At 29.7% G+C, this 17,349-nt stretch overlaps 1 protein-coding gene across 4 annotated transcripts in view; it reads left to right on the top strand.

Moving 5' to 3' along the window:
* The first annotated feature begins 379 nt into the window (after window positions 1-379).
* Window positions 380-17,349, top strand: part of LOC120330883 (E3 ubiquitin-protein ligase rnf213-alpha-like) — a 51,384-nt gene continuing 34,414 nt past the window's right edge. The window contains exons 1-30 of one of the 4 annotated variants that reach the window (XM_078113727.1): window positions 380-574; window positions 771-899; window positions 1,238-1,388; window positions 1,932-2,043; window positions 2,201-2,261; window positions 2,441-2,530; window positions 2,902-3,009; window positions 3,133-3,204; window positions 3,464-3,544; window positions 4,616-4,678; window positions 4,946-5,053; window positions 5,202-5,321; window positions 5,613-5,693; window positions 6,150-6,206; window positions 6,694-6,813; window positions 7,096-7,176; window positions 8,245-8,283; window positions 8,453-8,512; window positions 8,639-8,762; window positions 10,193-10,316; window positions 10,573-10,712; window positions 10,943-11,060; window positions 11,346-11,412; window positions 12,006-12,044; window positions 12,291-12,398; window positions 12,485-12,559; window positions 14,577-14,651; window positions 16,047-16,118; window positions 16,593-16,692; window positions 16,769-16,923. In XM_078113727.1, coding sequence (XP_077969853.1) covers window positions 433-574; window positions 771-899; window positions 1,238-1,388; window positions 1,932-2,043; window positions 2,201-2,261; window positions 2,441-2,530; window positions 2,902-3,009; window positions 3,133-3,204; window positions 3,464-3,544; window positions 4,616-4,678; window positions 4,946-5,053; window positions 5,202-5,321; window positions 5,613-5,693; window positions 6,150-6,206; window positions 6,694-6,813; window positions 7,096-7,176; window positions 8,245-8,283; window positions 8,453-8,512; window positions 8,639-8,762; window positions 10,193-10,316; window positions 10,573-10,712; window positions 10,943-11,060; window positions 11,346-11,412; window positions 12,006-12,044; window positions 12,291-12,398; window positions 12,485-12,559; window positions 14,577-14,651; window positions 16,047-16,118; window positions 16,593-16,692; window positions 16,769-16,923 — 2,872 coding nt within the window. In that variant the 5' untranslated portion in view covers window positions 380-432. Of the gene's footprint in view, window positions 575-770; window positions 900-1,237; window positions 1,389-1,931; window positions 2,044-2,200; window positions 2,262-2,440; window positions 2,531-2,901; window positions 3,010-3,132; window positions 3,205-3,463; window positions 3,545-4,615; window positions 4,679-4,945; window positions 5,054-5,201; window positions 5,322-5,612; window positions 5,694-6,149; window positions 6,237-6,693; window positions 6,814-7,095; window positions 7,177-8,244; window positions 8,284-8,452; window positions 8,513-8,638; window positions 8,763-10,192; window positions 10,317-10,572; window positions 10,713-10,942; window positions 11,061-11,345; window positions 11,413-12,005; window positions 12,045-12,290; window positions 12,399-12,484; window positions 12,560-14,576; window positions 14,652-16,046; window positions 16,119-16,592; window positions 16,693-16,768; window positions 16,924-17,349 lie in introns of all 4 variants that reach the window. The other 3 variants (XM_078113726.1, XM_078113729.1, XM_078113728.1) reach the window with 3 other exon arrangements.

The raw sequence follows: 17,349 nt of genomic DNA, 5'->3' as shown, positions 1-17,349 counted from the left end.
CCTCAAGAAATGTGTATTCTATCAGATTTTTGAAAATAGCTTGTATGTTAAAGGCAACAAACATGAAATTTCTCATGTAAAAAACTGTACATATTCCATGAGTATAATTTATTATATTTTTTGTATGTATAATTTTTTATATATATATGCATGATGAAAGTTCATATTATTATCATGGCAGTACGTGTGAGAAATTGTTGCCATAACTTGATTAGTGTAGTCAGAAAGCTGTACAGAGGGCTTCCATGGGTTTCAGAGAGAATTTATAATTAGGACACATAAGCCATTCGTACAGGCGAGAAGCAGCATGAAATTAATAAGCATAAAACAAGCATTAAAAATTTGTATATATAATGTTATTTATATTTTCGACAGTCCTAGCTGTGATTGCAACAAAATGTGTTTTGCTAGTTGCTTGAGTTGGCTAGTTGCATGGCATTAAACAAGACTGAGATCAAGATGTCTGAACGTATTCGATATTGTTGCCTTTCAACGATAATTCGAAAATGCATCGAAGAGAAATTAATCAAGAATTTTGTCATTCTTTTGAAAGATTGTGAAGTGATATCGAGAGGTTTGTACAAGTTAGTCGCTTGAAGTCATAAAATATTTGTGTAATTTTACATTCATTTAATACTTTAATCAACGTAATTTCTTGGTGTACCTGCTTATTGAAATACAGCATAAAATTGTAGAAATCATAGTAATATTAATTAGGTTTATTGTCAAATTATGTTTCAAATAAAAAAAATGTTGATGCAATTTTTCAGCCCAAAGAAAAAGTATAGTGGACTTGATTGATGGCGAAAAATTCGATGAAGCTTTGTACAAATGTTTTGAAATTGCTCTATCATCAGAAAATCAAAAGAAAGGCTTAGAAGAAGCATGCAACGATGGAGGTAATTTAACAAACATTGGTGGTAATACAATAATATTCAACCAATTCTTTATCTATGTGAGAAAATTTATATTGTGGTTCAATAGGCATGTATTAATTGTGAGTTAATAATTTAATTTATTTTTTCCCCATCTTTTTATATATCTGCGAGTAATTGATTCAAATATACTCTTATTAGACAACAAATAATCAAATATTTATTGCTTGTTATATTAGAATTGTAGGCTGATGCTTTATCAAATGCTTCATATAATACTAAAAAATAAAAAAAATTCTACGGGGGGAAGGACTTTAAAATAAAACCGGAATCTACCTATGTTATATATAATATTTTTTCAGATTTTCCTGGAAATGAAAAAGTCAAAGAAGTAATTCTTAAAATGATAGAAAAGCCCACAATAAGTGAATCGTTGGAATGGATAATTATATCATGGGACATTTTATTGGATTCATCAGAAATGAAGCAGATTGCACAAACTTTGTCCCAAGGGTACAATAATTTACAAGCATTATTCAATAACGCAAGAAAAAAAACATGCTATTAAAAACTCGCATATGTGATATATCCAAGTGATTCTGAAATTAATATAGACCAAGTCCAATTGTCTAAAACCATAATCTGGTTGGCTATATTCGAACTCAGTCTTGATTGGTGAAAATGCTTGAGTGCATGATTTTTTGTACAATTAAGCTGGGTTAATGAGTTTCCCCACCCATGTACAAATACACATTTTATTTTTCAAAAGTTTAAAATTCCATTTATGTGTTTATTTATGTTTTCTTCACTTATACTTTATATGCCATTTGTTTCGATTAAGCCATACTGAAAGTGGACTATATTTGAAACCCATAATTGGACTCAAAGTGAAACATCAACAATACTGTACTCAACACAATAGGAAAGTTGGGCTGATCAAGTTATCAGGAACTTGGAAAAAGGATTGAATCTCATTATGAATGATAGCAGAAATGCAGTACTTTCAAACTAATCCGTCAGTTTCATAGTATAGCTTCCTTTAATAATTTCATTTAGGTTTTCAGTGGATAATTGGCCATTGGAATTCATTTATCAAATATTAATGACTGAAAACACATATACTGAAGACAGATTTGTTCAGGATGCACAGCACTCAATAGCAAATCAGGTTTGAAATATATTTATTATGATCATTTAAACTCTATTTACTTGTGATACTAACAGTTATGGAGCATTCATCTCATTATAACTTGAAATACTAATGCTGTAAATAATATGTCATAAATAGTGTACACTTCATTTTATTATAAACTCTTATGTTTTAGAAAAACTCTGACAACACTGCACAAGAGGAACAGAAAGACATGGAAGTAGATGAAGAAAATGGTAATAACGAAAAGGCTGATTCTTGGGCATCTGTTAAAATATATAATCTTTATAGTGTTGTGTGTTTTTGCACACCTGCCTTTGTAAAACTTCTCACAAAATATAACCAGTTAACTAGTAATAATTAATAGATAACCAAGTAATTGGCTAATATAAAAAACTGATGATATTCCTTGCAGAAATCGACAGAAGTGCAAAAGCACATGCTCAAGAACCAATGTCTTTCAATCCATCTGGATTTCAATTTATTGATGATGAATCAGTTTCAAGTAAACATATTCATTGTAACTCAAACAACAGTGCATTATAAAATTTTAAATAGACATTTCTAATACACATCTTTGCTTTAAAAATGATGTTTACAAAATATATATGAAAAACACTGTAGACTTTCCTTAATATAAAAAGCAATACTTTTAATCAAATTTTGCATCAGATTATATTTTTCCTAAAATTTATCTTTTAGTATTTATTTTATAATGCACACATGAATAATACATGTATTGTTGCTTTATTGATTTTAACTATTTCAATTTCAGAATGCATTTTATTCAGTGGTTTCAGTATACAGTATCCTTGACCTTGTTTAACTTATCAGAATATATTTTAATTGGGCTACTAACATGATCTGAATTTTTAGATGATATCAAATTGAATGATCAAGTTCCTGCACCTATCAAGCAATCAGGGTATCAATGTAATGATTCAGAATCAAATTTGAACACTTTTCGAAAAAATGACAAATTGGGTATAAATTCTGTTTTATTTTTTCATTAAAGAAATTATTATTTGTATAAAAAATAAATGACAATGCATAATTGTTGTTCGGCTTTAAAGTAGATGCTTACATATTTGCTCATATTTTTTTCAGATCAACATCAATATGAGCCTCCAGCACAGAGCGCAACATCTGAACAAGTAACACCGATGCAGATAGATAGAAGTAACTGTCTATGATAACTTTCTTCGTATTAACCTATCTTTATTTTTATCTATTATAACTATCTATCTAACTTATCTATTTGTAGACAAATCCAAAATGTACCATTACTTTAGTAATTTTAATATTAGTTATGATTTTTACTGAATTTCCAGAAAATTCAATAGTTTAACTATAGACCTCTGTAATCACCATTTATGCTATTCAGGTCTTTTAAATTATATTACAAATAATTGTCATCACAAAATAATTTTACTTTTAGCCATGGAGGAGATACTACAGGAAGTTTCCTCATTTGAAACATCCTCTCTCCCTTCTAGAAGCGGAGATTTTGAATGGGAAAGTATGTGTTTATGGTTTTCTGACACTAATTTGAAACATGAACACAAAACTTTCCTTGGTTTATAATTCTTTATAATTCAGCAAAAGGTTTGATATTTTTGAGCAGAGTTTTGTTTATATTTAATTCTAGTTACATAACCCTATATATCAGGGCTGGCCAACACGTTGATCGCGATCGACCTGTCGGTCGTCACTTTTTGAGTACTCAATCGGGTCTGATGCTGAGTGAATTTAATAACATGCCCCCCAAAATTGCCCTGAACCAGTTTAAGGTAGAGCTTGTAGTGTGTTTTTAAACATAACGAATACATTACTGAAATGAACGTGCCCCTAATATTGTGTGCCCTGACTGAGAGACAATCTTACAATAACTTTTGCAGTATGCGGTAGTTATTGTCTCACTCCAAGAGTACTGTGGTAAAGTTTGCAACGATTTGCAAGTATTTGCAACATAGTAGTGGCATCAGAATGCTCAATTTTTTATTATTTCAAGCACATGACGAATCGGATTTGGGGGAAATTGTAAATTCGATACTTAAGTTTGGGCAGTCATGGTTTCGAGATTATTTATTTTCGTTGTTCAGATAATACATAGATACCTGGAAAGGTCTTTTTAGGAATTTTCAACACTTACAACTAAAAATTAAGCAGGCAGGCTGATCTGAATTGTATGATTCGAATAAATCCTAAATAAATGATGAAAATTTACTCTGGGTACAATTACATGAACAAATTGAATGAAACATGAAAAATGCAAATTTTGTGACGATTTCATTAAAAACGCGCCCACAGAGCCAAGCATATTGGCAGGGGTAAAATATTTGTATGCGTGTGTGCAGTTACATGCATATTTAGTACTAATGCATGTTGGGGTATGATCTTATTATTATCAGTCGATCGCGAACTATTTTGAAGATTTTAGTCATCAACCCAGCTATTGTTTAATTTTCATGATTTTCTTGGAATAAGATGATTCATAGAGTCATTAGTCAAAACAGAATCTTTTAATCTTATCTTATTTCAATGAACATGAATTGGTTTCTATCATTCACAGTCTTATGTTTTTTCTCAGTGATTTCTTTAAAAAATGGAAAAAAAGGAGATCAAGGGGATATTCGAAGAGAAATTGCATCTGGTAATGTTGGCTTTAAAAATTCTACGTATAAGGAATATTTTATTTTCAATTATTAGAAAATAATAATTCCGAATTTTCAAGTTAAAAACAATTCAATAAGGATTGTTTTATTTTCTGTATCATATTTGGTCCATAATTCTTTACCTCAGCTTAATTCATATTAAAGTTGTTCGGAACATTGATACTGACATACAGCTGTGTAAAAAAAATTTTTTTAAATTTTTTTCTGTTTTTAATAAAACAAAGAATACCGAATTTTATATTTAGGATCCTATTCATCAAACAACAGCAGCCAAAATAGACTCCCACATACGGAACTTACAGAACATTCTAGAAGCGAAGACATGCTGGTTTCAAAGCACTTTATTCAAACTGGTATGCTTTTTTTATTAACCTTGTTTATCACTGTTAATAATTTTTTATTACTGTCAATCAAGCTAACTTGTATTGTAACTGAATTTAAACAGATCTGAGATAATTTAACACACCTTTAATTTAAATATGTACCTATGTGATTTATTAGGAACTGTTGAAAAAAGTGATATCAACATATTACAAGATGATAAGGTAGCTCATCAATCTTTATCTGTGGGTAGCAATTCCCAAATGCCAAATGTACGAAAGGAATGGACAAGCCTTCCCGGTAATATATATAGTACTCAACAGCATTAACATTTATATTTAATTTTAATAATTATATATTGTTACTAAAATTTCAATTTTGATCACCTTACTAATTCATAGTCAAAAAGGAAAAGAATGCTTTCATTTTAAATAAAATTTGATGATTTAATAATCTGTTAGTAAATTTAGATAACGGCTCATATGAATATAAACTAAATTACACATATTCTCCTTATGTTTTTTTTAAATTCAATGTAATTTTAAGTTATCGGTAATATCCTGCTAATATTTTTTTTTGTAAATATATCAGAAACTACGATTTCTAACAATGCCTCCATGAATTTGTCAAGCAAACAAAACCTTGGCTCAAATACTAAATCACTTCAAAAAGGTAAATAGTATATTTGATTCAACAGTCTTTCTGCACACTAACACAAATATATTTCTGTAATTTTTTGTCTGACCAAGGTTTTATGGTTATAGTTGAACTATGTATGCCTGAGGAAGTCTGACCCTGCGCAGACGAAACATTACAGAAATATATTTGACTAGATGAGAGGTCATGGTTTTCCATAATTTAATAATTCTGCTTTATTTTCATCATATCATTGTCTTTTAAGCATAGAAATACATACACTTTTCAATTTATGTAATTGACAAATCGTTGTCAATTTTTAAGTGCATTGTCCCATGCATTGCGTACCCTTGCAGAATTTTATTTAGAGGGCTAAATGACATCTGTTTCCAGTACACGTTTCTGCGAGTCATAAATTGGTCTCCTTTTTTAAAATTGAGTCATTTTCTCAACCAATGTTTTCTAGAAAATTTTAAAAATTTGACATTGTAGATGAAAATACTGCACCAAAACAAGAAGTTCAAGAACAAAAAGTGGATTCTGCAGTTGGTAATGAAACTGTGCAGTCTTCATTGGATGGTTTGAAACATTATGATCTTGTTTTATAGACAACACTGCTATAATGCCTTTACCATTAGAAATGTGTCATATAAAATAAATGTTGGATGGCTCCAATCCCTGATTTTGCAAAAGAAATACCAAACAGGCACTACTGCTGTAGCTTCTTGTTCCTGTTATCATGCATTTGAAATCTACAGTCTTTTATTGTCACTCTTTACGTTACCTCAAAATCATATTTCCTGGCCCTAAAATGACACGAAGACCTAGCATAAGAATGGCTGAACCTAAATAATTTATTATTTCAGATAGATTAATAAAAGTTTCATTCGCTTATCCATCATCAAATGTACTGGGCCTTGTCCAGATGAGAAATATGAAGAATGTGCTGCAAATTCATAAAAAAATGCAATCTGTTAGTTGTTAAGTTGAAATAATTAAGCTGGAATTTAATTATAAAATACATGTGTTCTAATAGCAACTCTACAAAAAAGTGATATTGGCATATTACAAGATGACAGAGAGGCTCATCGGTCTTTATCCGTCAGTAGCAAATCCCAAATGTTCGATGTGCAAAAGGCATGGACAAGTCTTTCTGGTATGATATTGTATTCAATGGAATTAACATTTGTATTTTCATATTAATAATTTGATTTTTTTTTTAATTTTTAATTTCAATCATCTCACTAATTCACAGTCAAGATAAAAAAGAATGCTTTCAATATTATAATTATAAAACTTTTTGCTTTATGAAGGAAAAACAGCATTGTGTTAGCGTGTTTATGCATTATTTTATACTCTTATGATATATGTTCTTTTAAATTCAATTTACTAAGTTAACGGATATATATTAATAATTTTTTCTCTGTAAATATATCAGAAACTACAATTTCTAACAATGTCACTATCAATTCATCGAGCAAACAAAACCTTGGCACAAATACTGTATCACATCAAAAAGGTAAATAGTAAATTTGATTGTGTGAAAATAGCCTATTATTAGGTACAGTATTTTATGTCAGGCATATTACAAATAGGCATTATATGCATATGCTAGAGCAAAGTATTTTTATATACTGTAAACTAAAACTTCTGATTGCTCTCATCAGTTTTATTTATTATCTAAATTTTTATTTAGAAAGCAGATAAAAATACCCTAAAAGAAAGAAATTATATAAAGCATTAATATTTATTATTTACCTTTCTATGTTATTGTTATTTCCAATTTCATAGACCTTTTGAAAAAATTTGTCCATTTGTTGTCTTTGCTTAGATCGAAATGGGATTTGTTTTTAATTGAAGTTTCCTAAAGTTGAGGTAGACTAATAAAGACTGCATATCATTGCTTCTGTGCAGTATTAGAAACTAGTATTGGTTGAAACATCATTCTAATTTTGAAGGAAAAGCTTGCTTTGCCCTCTTTGCTTAACGTTTGTGGACTTGTAGGTTTAAATCCTGTGAGGTATTGTTTATCATCTGGTGTAGGATAGTTCACTATTCTCATTACTGACATGAAATGGTGACTGGATGAGATAAACAACATTTCCGTAACGCCTTTTCAATTGGAATATGTGTCTTATAAAATAAATTCTTATTCTTTTGTCATATTTTTTGTGAATCAGATAAACACAATATAATTATCAATGTTATGAAACAATGAATAGATGGTGGTGTTTCTTATTTTGTTTGGTGCTTTGTTCTAAGTGGCTTCAATTTTGATTGCACTACTGAAACAAATTATAGAGGCAATGGAAATATGGCTGCTTGTGTTCAGTGCAGAACTAAAAAACACAAGTACTTTGGTTAAATGAAGAGCACAAACCTAAACATGAAGAACCTTTTCCATAGTTATCCTATGTTAAGAACAAAAGACTGCAAACTTGAAGTAATTGCTCTAAATTCATAAAACTGCAATCTGTAGGTTGTTAAGTTTCATTTTTATAATTTTGACCTGATATACTGGTCCCTATTTGTGATGTTGTTTATTTAAATACAATTTTACAAATTGTTTTGAAAATCTTTGTTCCAGGTGAAATGATAGCACCTTCTCAGGTCGAAACAGAAAGAGGTAACAGCAATACTTCCTCTGGTAAAAAATGCTTTTACTTTAAAAGGCTGTTTCAAGCAAGCCTAAATTATTCATGTTTATACTGATACTGCTGTAAATGCAATCTATGTTTGATAATAATGTGAACTATAAATCATTTAATTTATTGATTCTATACTATCTGTTCCAGGGAAAATGACGGCAACTACTCAGGTCAAAACAGAAAGAAGTAACAGCAACACTTCATCAGGTAAAAAATGCTTTTACTTTAAAATGCTGTTTCCAACAAGCTGCAATTACTCATGTTCATACTGATACTAATTTATTCATCGCATCCTATCATACATTATTTTTTACCACTTCAATGGCATTGCAGATGGAAGCACTACTTCCGAATGTGAAGAGAGTCTTAATTGGTTGTCCTCTTCCATCGAAGAAATCACGCCTTATATACATAACATACAGCTGCTCATGATATTGACGTGGCCTAGTCAGCCAAAGTAAGTCTATTTATGGATCACATTTTATTCAATTTCGAATATAGAAGATTTAGATTGTATTATCATATTATATGATATTGCAATTTTGGTTGTATTTGATTACTGAGCTTGTTGAAAATAAAGTACTAGTAGTATTTATTTTGATTCAAGTATAAGATTAAAAGATTTGTAGTTATTTTGTGAGTGGAAGAAATATTAATTGACAGGGACTTAAAAATTCACGAAGAATCATATATGCTATTGTATTCAAGTCTATACATTAAAGCCATTAAAGCCAAAAGGGTCACCAAACTACGGCCAGCAGGCCGGATCTGACCTGTGGGGTCCTTTCATACGGCCCGCGATAACACAAAAAATAGGAAATTTTTTCCAAGGAATTAGGCCGCGAGACGAGGCCGTTTATATTTCAGTAATTTTAAAATGTTCCTCAGAAATTAAGTAACAAATAATACCTTGTTCCCATTCCCAAAAGTTACACGTTTTACGAAAAATACGCTTTTACTACATAAAATATGTGCTACCCTCTGTCCCAAATTCTCTGCCATTTCGGCAAAATTGGCCAAGGACTGCATGACGTAACAATCCAAATTTTATCAGCTGTAGCGGGCGGATGAATCTAAGTTTTCCCTCTCGCTCTTGCATTGAGTTGGGTAACCTTTCCATTTTCTTTTTTTAGTTATTACTAGTTAAGTTATGCTAAGACGGTGTTAAAAGGTATAAGTAAGCTATTGAAGATTTATAGATCCTTACCATAGATAGCAATTTTAGTTGAGCACTAGTTGATATAACATTGTTAAATAGGTGCGGTGGGGTAACCTCAAGGAAGGCTAGACCTAATCATTATTCTCGTGCTAAAATGAACGTTGAACGTATTTTACAAGTCACATTAACTTTTGTACTGCTTACATGCCATTGTTTTGCTGACCGCTAACCTCAGGATAGTTGTCTAGAAATCTTGTATATATGTTTTGCTATAATGTTCTTGATCTATATTCTGCGATATAGAATTTAATATTCAAGACTTTAGAAATATAGAATTCATTATGTTGAATAAATTGAATGGACTTTTGGGAATCTATTGTATTGCATTGACACAAATATTTGTCCCACCCGTTTCAACACAGTTTGAGTCATACCTGGCCCGTGGTCAAAAAAGTTTGTTGACCCCTGCATTAAAGTATAAATATCAAAAATTAAGCATTAAATCACTGAAAACTTTATATCTCTGGTTTGGACAAATGGTATTTAATAGCAAATTTAATAGTATCTAAGCATTTTGACAAAATATTATTGTTCAGTCTGAATCTTAAATCGATAAATAGGAGCAGTTGTTCACGGTTCACTTCAACAGGTTTCCACTTTACAATATTGTTATATTTTTGTTAAATGATAGAAGCCATATCACATTTGTTATCATTTTTTTCATACAGGTTGATTGAAAAAAACGATTGGTCTTTGGATTTAATTCAGTGGTTGGAAGAAGCCAAGGAGAAAAATAAGGACCTTGTGGAAATATTTGTCAAGTGTATTCAACAAGTTGTAATTTTTGCAAAGGTTGTCATTGTACTTTTATTCATGGTGCCATAAAATAGTAATTATTAGTTTACTAAACTATGTCGTATGTCATTTTTGTTGCTTTTCCTGATTGCTGAGCAATAACTGTATTATGAAAAGTGTAACTTGTTATATTTTATTACAATTTCAAGTATTTATTTCCTAATTATCTTTAGAACTTCAGTAGTCATTGAGTTTAGGAGTAAGATCATATTTCAGCATGATGTTATAAAAAGAGCATTTTCATTGTTTTCAGCCTCTGGAAAAACTTAGAGATGACAAAGCAATGAAGGAGAATAAAGAAAAACAAGGAATATCATGGATAAGAAAGAATATTCCATTTTTGAAAAAATCAGAATTTACTGAATCCTTGTTTAAATTAGCCTGGCCTGGCAAGTAAGTTTATACAAAAGAGTTTGAAATGCAGGAAAGTTAAATAAAGAGGTTTGATTTTTATTGCTTTTATGTATTTTTGAAAATTATTTTTTGTTGTTATTCCGAGCAAATTCAAGTGAAAGTAACTGTGCACAATATTTAAATGGAAAGTATAAATATTCAAAATAAAGATTTTTTGTGCCGTTTGTCATAGTTTTTCCAATGTTGTTATGTTCCTAATTTTTTATTAGATTGCATGGCAATGAAGATGTACAACAAATTCTCAAACTTCTATTGAAAACCAACGACAGAAAGACCTTGGAAAACTTTGCAAATGCAGCAAGAATGATGATGAACAGTTTAGAACAGGTATAATTTTTATTAGTACTCAATATTGATATTTATATAGAAAAGCAAAAATGGTGAATAAAGTTTGATGTTATGATGATTACTTACACACATAAGCGTAATATATATATTTGAATTTATTACCAGTTCCAAAGTTATCATTTATAATAATTTACATGCATTAAATTTTAACTTGTACCATAACAGCAGGTGGTGGTGGATTGGTCAAAATAGTTTTGTTTTTAGGCATAAACTCATAATCCTTGTGTAGAAACATTATATTTGTTTTCCTTTTCTATGTTAAAGAAAACAGAAAACCTATCTACTGATCAGTCACCTATTGAGGGAATTACTCCTGGTCCAGACAACAAAGGTAAATTAAGTAAATTGTGACACTAATTTAAAACCATCATGGACTACCAGAGTTCTCTAAGTAATGCATTTTGGGGAATGCCTCACTAGGTAAATCTGAAAATGACATTCTTAAAAAATCTATTCTCATATGAGATATATTTTTTGAAAAAATATGATTATGAATTTGCAATACATTTTGTCAAGATTCGAATAATAATACCCTGGCACAGACAGGCATGTGTTTTGTTATTTTACTAAAAAAAGACATATTTTAAGTTTATTTTTTATTTTTTCACTTACCGTAACTTCATTGCCTATTTTATAAAGAAAAATAAGGAAACATTATCTTGGTTGTATTGAAAATCATTGGTCATTTTTCTAATTCACCACTACAAGTCCTACCAAAAACATTCTGAAATACTACAGAAAAAAATTAAACGAATAGGATTTTTTAATGAATGTTGATTACTGCTGTATATGATGTCTTTGTGTACTTTTATTGAACATTTGTTATTGAATCTAGAGAGATTTCTAAGTTCTTGTGATGTTTCCACCCCAGCATATTTCATTACATTTGCAAACTACTTAAAATTATTTCCTCATTTTATTTAGGAAGCAGGACAAAGCAACTGAAAGGATTCTTAGGAATTGGTAAATTTGATACTAAGTCTCTGAAATAGATGAATCATACACAAAATAAAATATTTTGCAGAATTCAAATCTTTGACAGACTAATAGTTTAATTATCATATATATTTAAGTTTTATTTATGTTTCACGAACAGCTGAATCAGAATATTATTATAATCTTTATGAGAATAAAAACTTCTGAAAGCAAGTTCCCAATTAAGCCTGATTAACTTTTCTGTTAAGTGTACAGACATCGATTTGTTAACAGGAAAACCAAAAGAGCCAAGTCAAAAAGATGGAGATAAACAATCAGTTGTTCAGAATAAAAATCAGATTAAAGACTCAGCTAATTCTTCATTTAGTGGCACAACATCAGGTAAAACAAACATTGGAGGTTTTCATTTATGTAACTTCTTGGTGTACATTTGAATTGGGTTTAATCTGAATTTTATGTTTTATTAGGAAAATCAGTTGTGAACCCCAAATGCAGAAAAATTGAAAAGGAATCAACTGACTCTGAATTCAAAATAAAAGATGGTAAAAAAGTTATTAATAACAATTTTCTTTTATGTATTCTACTTGTGCTACTTCTGTTTGAATAGCATTTTGTTTATTAATATTTTTATTGAATTTTTGAATGGCTCAATGAGTTACCGGTAGATATAAACTTTTAAAAAAAAATTATTTGTGAAATTTTTCGAGAACTAGTTTCTTTTTATGGTTGTGTAGAATAAACCACTTTTTTCTTGACATAGTCGGGCATTCATTGCAACTCTCTTTTTTTGGTATTATAATTCGTAATTTAATTATTTTTATTATAATTGAATGATTTTTTAATATAATAACGTAGATGAGATTTGCTAATGGTTATCAATTTAATTTCACACACTTATCGTTCTTGTCTAACTGATATTACCGTAACTCAAATTCAGTGTTTCTCACTTGGCCATTTTTTATATTCTAGGCAGGGTTGTACCAAACGAATCAAATGTTCAAATATTGAAATATTTAAATAAATTTTCACCTAAATTTCAAATAATTCTGAGCAATCGCCACTTTTCATTGTCAGCAAGGTGTTCAGTTTTCAAGAAATTCTTCAAACAATTATCATGTGTTATTATGACGATGAAACGAAATTTACACATCGTTTTTTTCGTGAGCATGTGGCGCTTATTGTTGCAAGATAGTATTCTGTGTGCCATAGACACACAAAATTTCGGCAATTTCAATGCAATGTGCTCCTAAAACAAAATTTATAGTGTTTTCCGTTTATTGTCGATTTTACTGACTTGGGTCTTGCTCGAAATTGAAACACATTCACTCAGGTTTTATCTTAAACTAATGCAAAAAATTTCCTTTCCTATTCCTACTCTTAACAGTTTTGGTTTTATGTGAAGCTTCCAACTGGAAATAAACCAATTAAAAAAGAGCCTGTTGAATTTTAAAAGCTAGGTTCAAGGCAACAGTTATTTTATTGTTTATTGTATGCAAATTTCCCCATTCATTGAGAAAAGCTCAAAACTCATATTTTCTGATTATGATGAAAGTTTTACCTTGGCTATCTACTGTGGACAATGACATAATATGTGACACCAACCAACCCAAATCATAAAAATTCTGCCATTGATCTAGGTAACTTGAAGAAAGAGATACTTACCGTAAGTAGGCATTTTGTGAAATAAAACCACAAGTTGATCACATGCAAATGTGAAATACAAATTGGCAAAGCAAAATGCAAACCCAATGAATATGTGTGTAGACCACAGGATAAAAGCCCATCATGACTCATTCTATAAAAAAGACAGCAATCTTATATTAAAAATAATTGTTTAATACAATAAAAGTTTTATAAGGTAGAGCATCAGTCTTGTAATGTGTTTATGGTGAGGAATATCTTCGCCATATGGATAGGCCGTATTATCGGCTTTCCTCTCCCCCGGGATAAATATGTAAATTCTATCTTATCCTATCCACTATAAGCACATAATCTTACATAACATTTATTCCTACCAGCAATAACCTCCTGACCGACCTAAATATTTGCTATTAAGCACTAGAGGCATTTAAAAAAGATGGACAATAAAATCTTTAATTGTAATACTTATTTTGTTCTATGAGATTCAGAGACTGTGGTTCTAATACTCATTTAATAACATGTTCAGGTTTATAAAAAATTAGCAGGTGATAATGCTGATGCCATTTTTTTACTACACTGCACATTCCATTTCTTTTTATAAGGGCACAAAATCATGTAAACTGTAGTGCTTTTATCCACAGGATATATTCAGAAGAAATCATAAGCAAATACAGCTCTCAATGAGAATTTTTCAAACAAAATAGTTTTTTTTTCACAAATAGCCACTATAACATTTTTTCAAGAATGAATTAGTTAACAAATGTGTGAAACTGAAATAGAAACAAACGTCTTATAATATCTGTTCATTCATTATGAAACCATAGTTTTGTTCAATGCCATACATCAGGTTACAGGATATACAGCACCAAAAATTTCAAGTTTTTCTTAATTCTCTTTTTTGTTTTATTTAAATTTTAGACAAAAAGACTGAACAAAAATCAACTACGTATGAACCTACAGTTTCAAAGATTTTACAATCAAACAAAAATGAAAGTAATATAGTATAAGTATATCTATAGTTACTTGCGTTTTTTATTATCGTTTTTTTAATAATGATTTTTTTTTCATTTTACATTTGATTATTGTATTATGCCATTAAAATATTTGTATCCGTCTTGCTTGTTTTCATAGCACCACTTGGACTGACAAAAAAAATATATAAATTAAATTTATTTTGTCATTCCGTGTAGTCTGCTATTTAAATTTAAATTGAAAAAATTTTTGGCTTGAATGCTCTAATCGCATAGGATGAAATAATAGTGACCATTAATCCATTCCGCCTTTTTTTAGTTTATTTAACTAATACACATTTGTCTCCTGCAGTATTGATGATGTTATGTTGGCTGGTGTTATCCTGAAATGCCTTTAATTCGTCTAATTTTTCTATCAGATTTTGTCCCAAATCTTCGCTTTTGCTGTTAAATGGTAAATAACGAAATGATGATTTTATTTAAAACAACAAATTATCGTCTTTAATTTATGTAAAAACATAAATTTGGGATTCGCATTGAGAATTGAGATGCTAAATTACTACTGTTGGATATTGCAATTTTTTCTTACAACAACTGGCAATTATTTTTTATATTCAGCACACATCCACTGTTGTTGCAACCTTCTGTCTATTTTACTGCATGTCTTTTCTTTTCAAAAACTATGTTATGTTATGTAGCATCTTTTAGCATTCAATTGTTCATTCCATTGTAAAAGTACTAATTGCTGACACTAACCACATGTTTGAACAGTTTTACATTCATTTCGATGGTGACTTTTGACTATATTCCTAAGTTATTTTTTCATTTCTCAATGAGTGCAAGTGAACTAGCCCATGTATCAATAAGATTGAGAGCTGAAAAATTGGAGTCGAGTAACTATTATGTTGCCGTATCCGTTGTCAACTCTTCATTCAATTCAATATTTGGCCCATTGCAAAAAGAAATATTAGATATCAAAGCTGGTCACCAAATATATTTTGAATTCATGGAAATTGTACCCAACATCAAATATTAGAATGCCATCGGTTACAAATCATATCAAGTCTAATGGCTCCTCGGCCATGTAGCAGTGTTAAGTTGTTTTGAATTTTGTGCCTAATTTCCCGTTTGTTTAAGTTTAGTGCAAAATTATATAACCATTCAGGGGATGTTTTAGTTTGGTTTTGAGAATAATGTAAGACTTGAAATATAGGTCTTAGAATTATTATCAGAGTACTTAATAAGCTTAAAAGCAAGATTAAAGAGTATTCCATACAGCTTTTTCATTAATGGTATATTCTATCTGCTATGCCACAAGATGAGATTGGCCACGAAACACTTTGAAATTGTATGTTTATTTATACCTTGTTCATTGTTTTAACAAATTTCCAAACTCCAATATTTATTTCGTTTTTAGCTGATGAGAATTTTCATGATGCTGTTGCAAATTTAGAAGATTTACTCATTTTAACCAAACCAAAAGAAGATGGTATTTCTGATTTTTGTATATTGTGATATCTGCATTATTGAAACAATATTGAATATATGATATGATAACTGTACTAGAAACATATTTCCATCTTGTATGATTTTCATTTTACGCTAATTATACCAGTTATATTTAAATGTATGACACTGTTTCTGATTGCAACAATTTTGACCAAATTATAAAATGAATAATAAAATAATATTCAGAATTCAGGCTTGCTGATATTTGTAACCACTATAGTATCAATTTATTTTACTATAAAATAAATCTTGATTACTGTTATACAATTAGTAAGATTGGTTATTTTTTCAGCAGTTAGCCAATCGAAGTTTATACCAGCTTACTTTATACCAGCATAAAACTGGTATGCTTTTTCGATAAATCTGGCACATGTTAAAGTTGCTAAAAACACTTAGCTATCCTACATTTGTATTATCAGTAACTAACTTGTATTTTTCAATATGCTTTATTCAGATTCACTTGAGATTCGAGCTGCATATGATGGAGAAGGGCAAATATACTTGACAGAAAATTATTGGTACAATTGGCAACTTCTACCAATGCAGTATGATAGGTAGCATTTTTAATTACTTCAAGTTTATTAACACTGTTCATGCATTGTAACTTTTCTTACTTTTTTTCTGAAACAGCAAAAAGAAGTATTTCTCCATATTTTTGCCTAAACCCGAACACAAAATTGTGTTTACATACAAATACGCAATACAAATCCATGAACACAAATATTGGGAAATTCTACCAAGCTCTTATAGTGATATTGTGAATCGATCTATTTCTTTAGACAAAGGTAAGATTATATATCTTTGTATTATGTGTTTCTAACGAGAATGAAAAGTTTAGATTTCCACAGATTGAGCTACTTTAGTTCTTTCATATGATTTCAAACTTTATATTATAAAATAAACTTGCTATATTTCATCAAAAAAGTATTTATCCAACTTACAAATTGTTACCAATATTAAATGCAATAATTTTTCAATGATGTTTAATCTGAACTATAATAAATTTTGATGCATTTTCCGGTATATATTTATGAAAGTCAGCACTGAGTTTTATTTCACTTGAATATACTGTATTTTCCAGACAACCTAGCATAGAGATATCGCGTAACAATTTTTCACAGTTTAGTAGCTACATTTACTTTTCATTAATATATATATATCACTAGCATTATATATACACGGCACTTGGGCTTGCAATGTGAATTAGCAAT

Source organism: Styela clava, chromosome 6 (genome assembly GCF_964204865.1).
Source record: "Styela clava chromosome 6, kaStyClav1.hap1.2, whole genome shotgun sequence".
NCBI classification, from domain to species: domain Eukaryota; kingdom Metazoa; phylum Chordata; class Ascidiacea; order Stolidobranchia; family Styelidae; genus Styela; species Styela clava.
The sequence above is the reverse complement of the archived record's forward strand: the minus strand, read 5'-3'. Positions and strand labels throughout refer to the sequence as shown.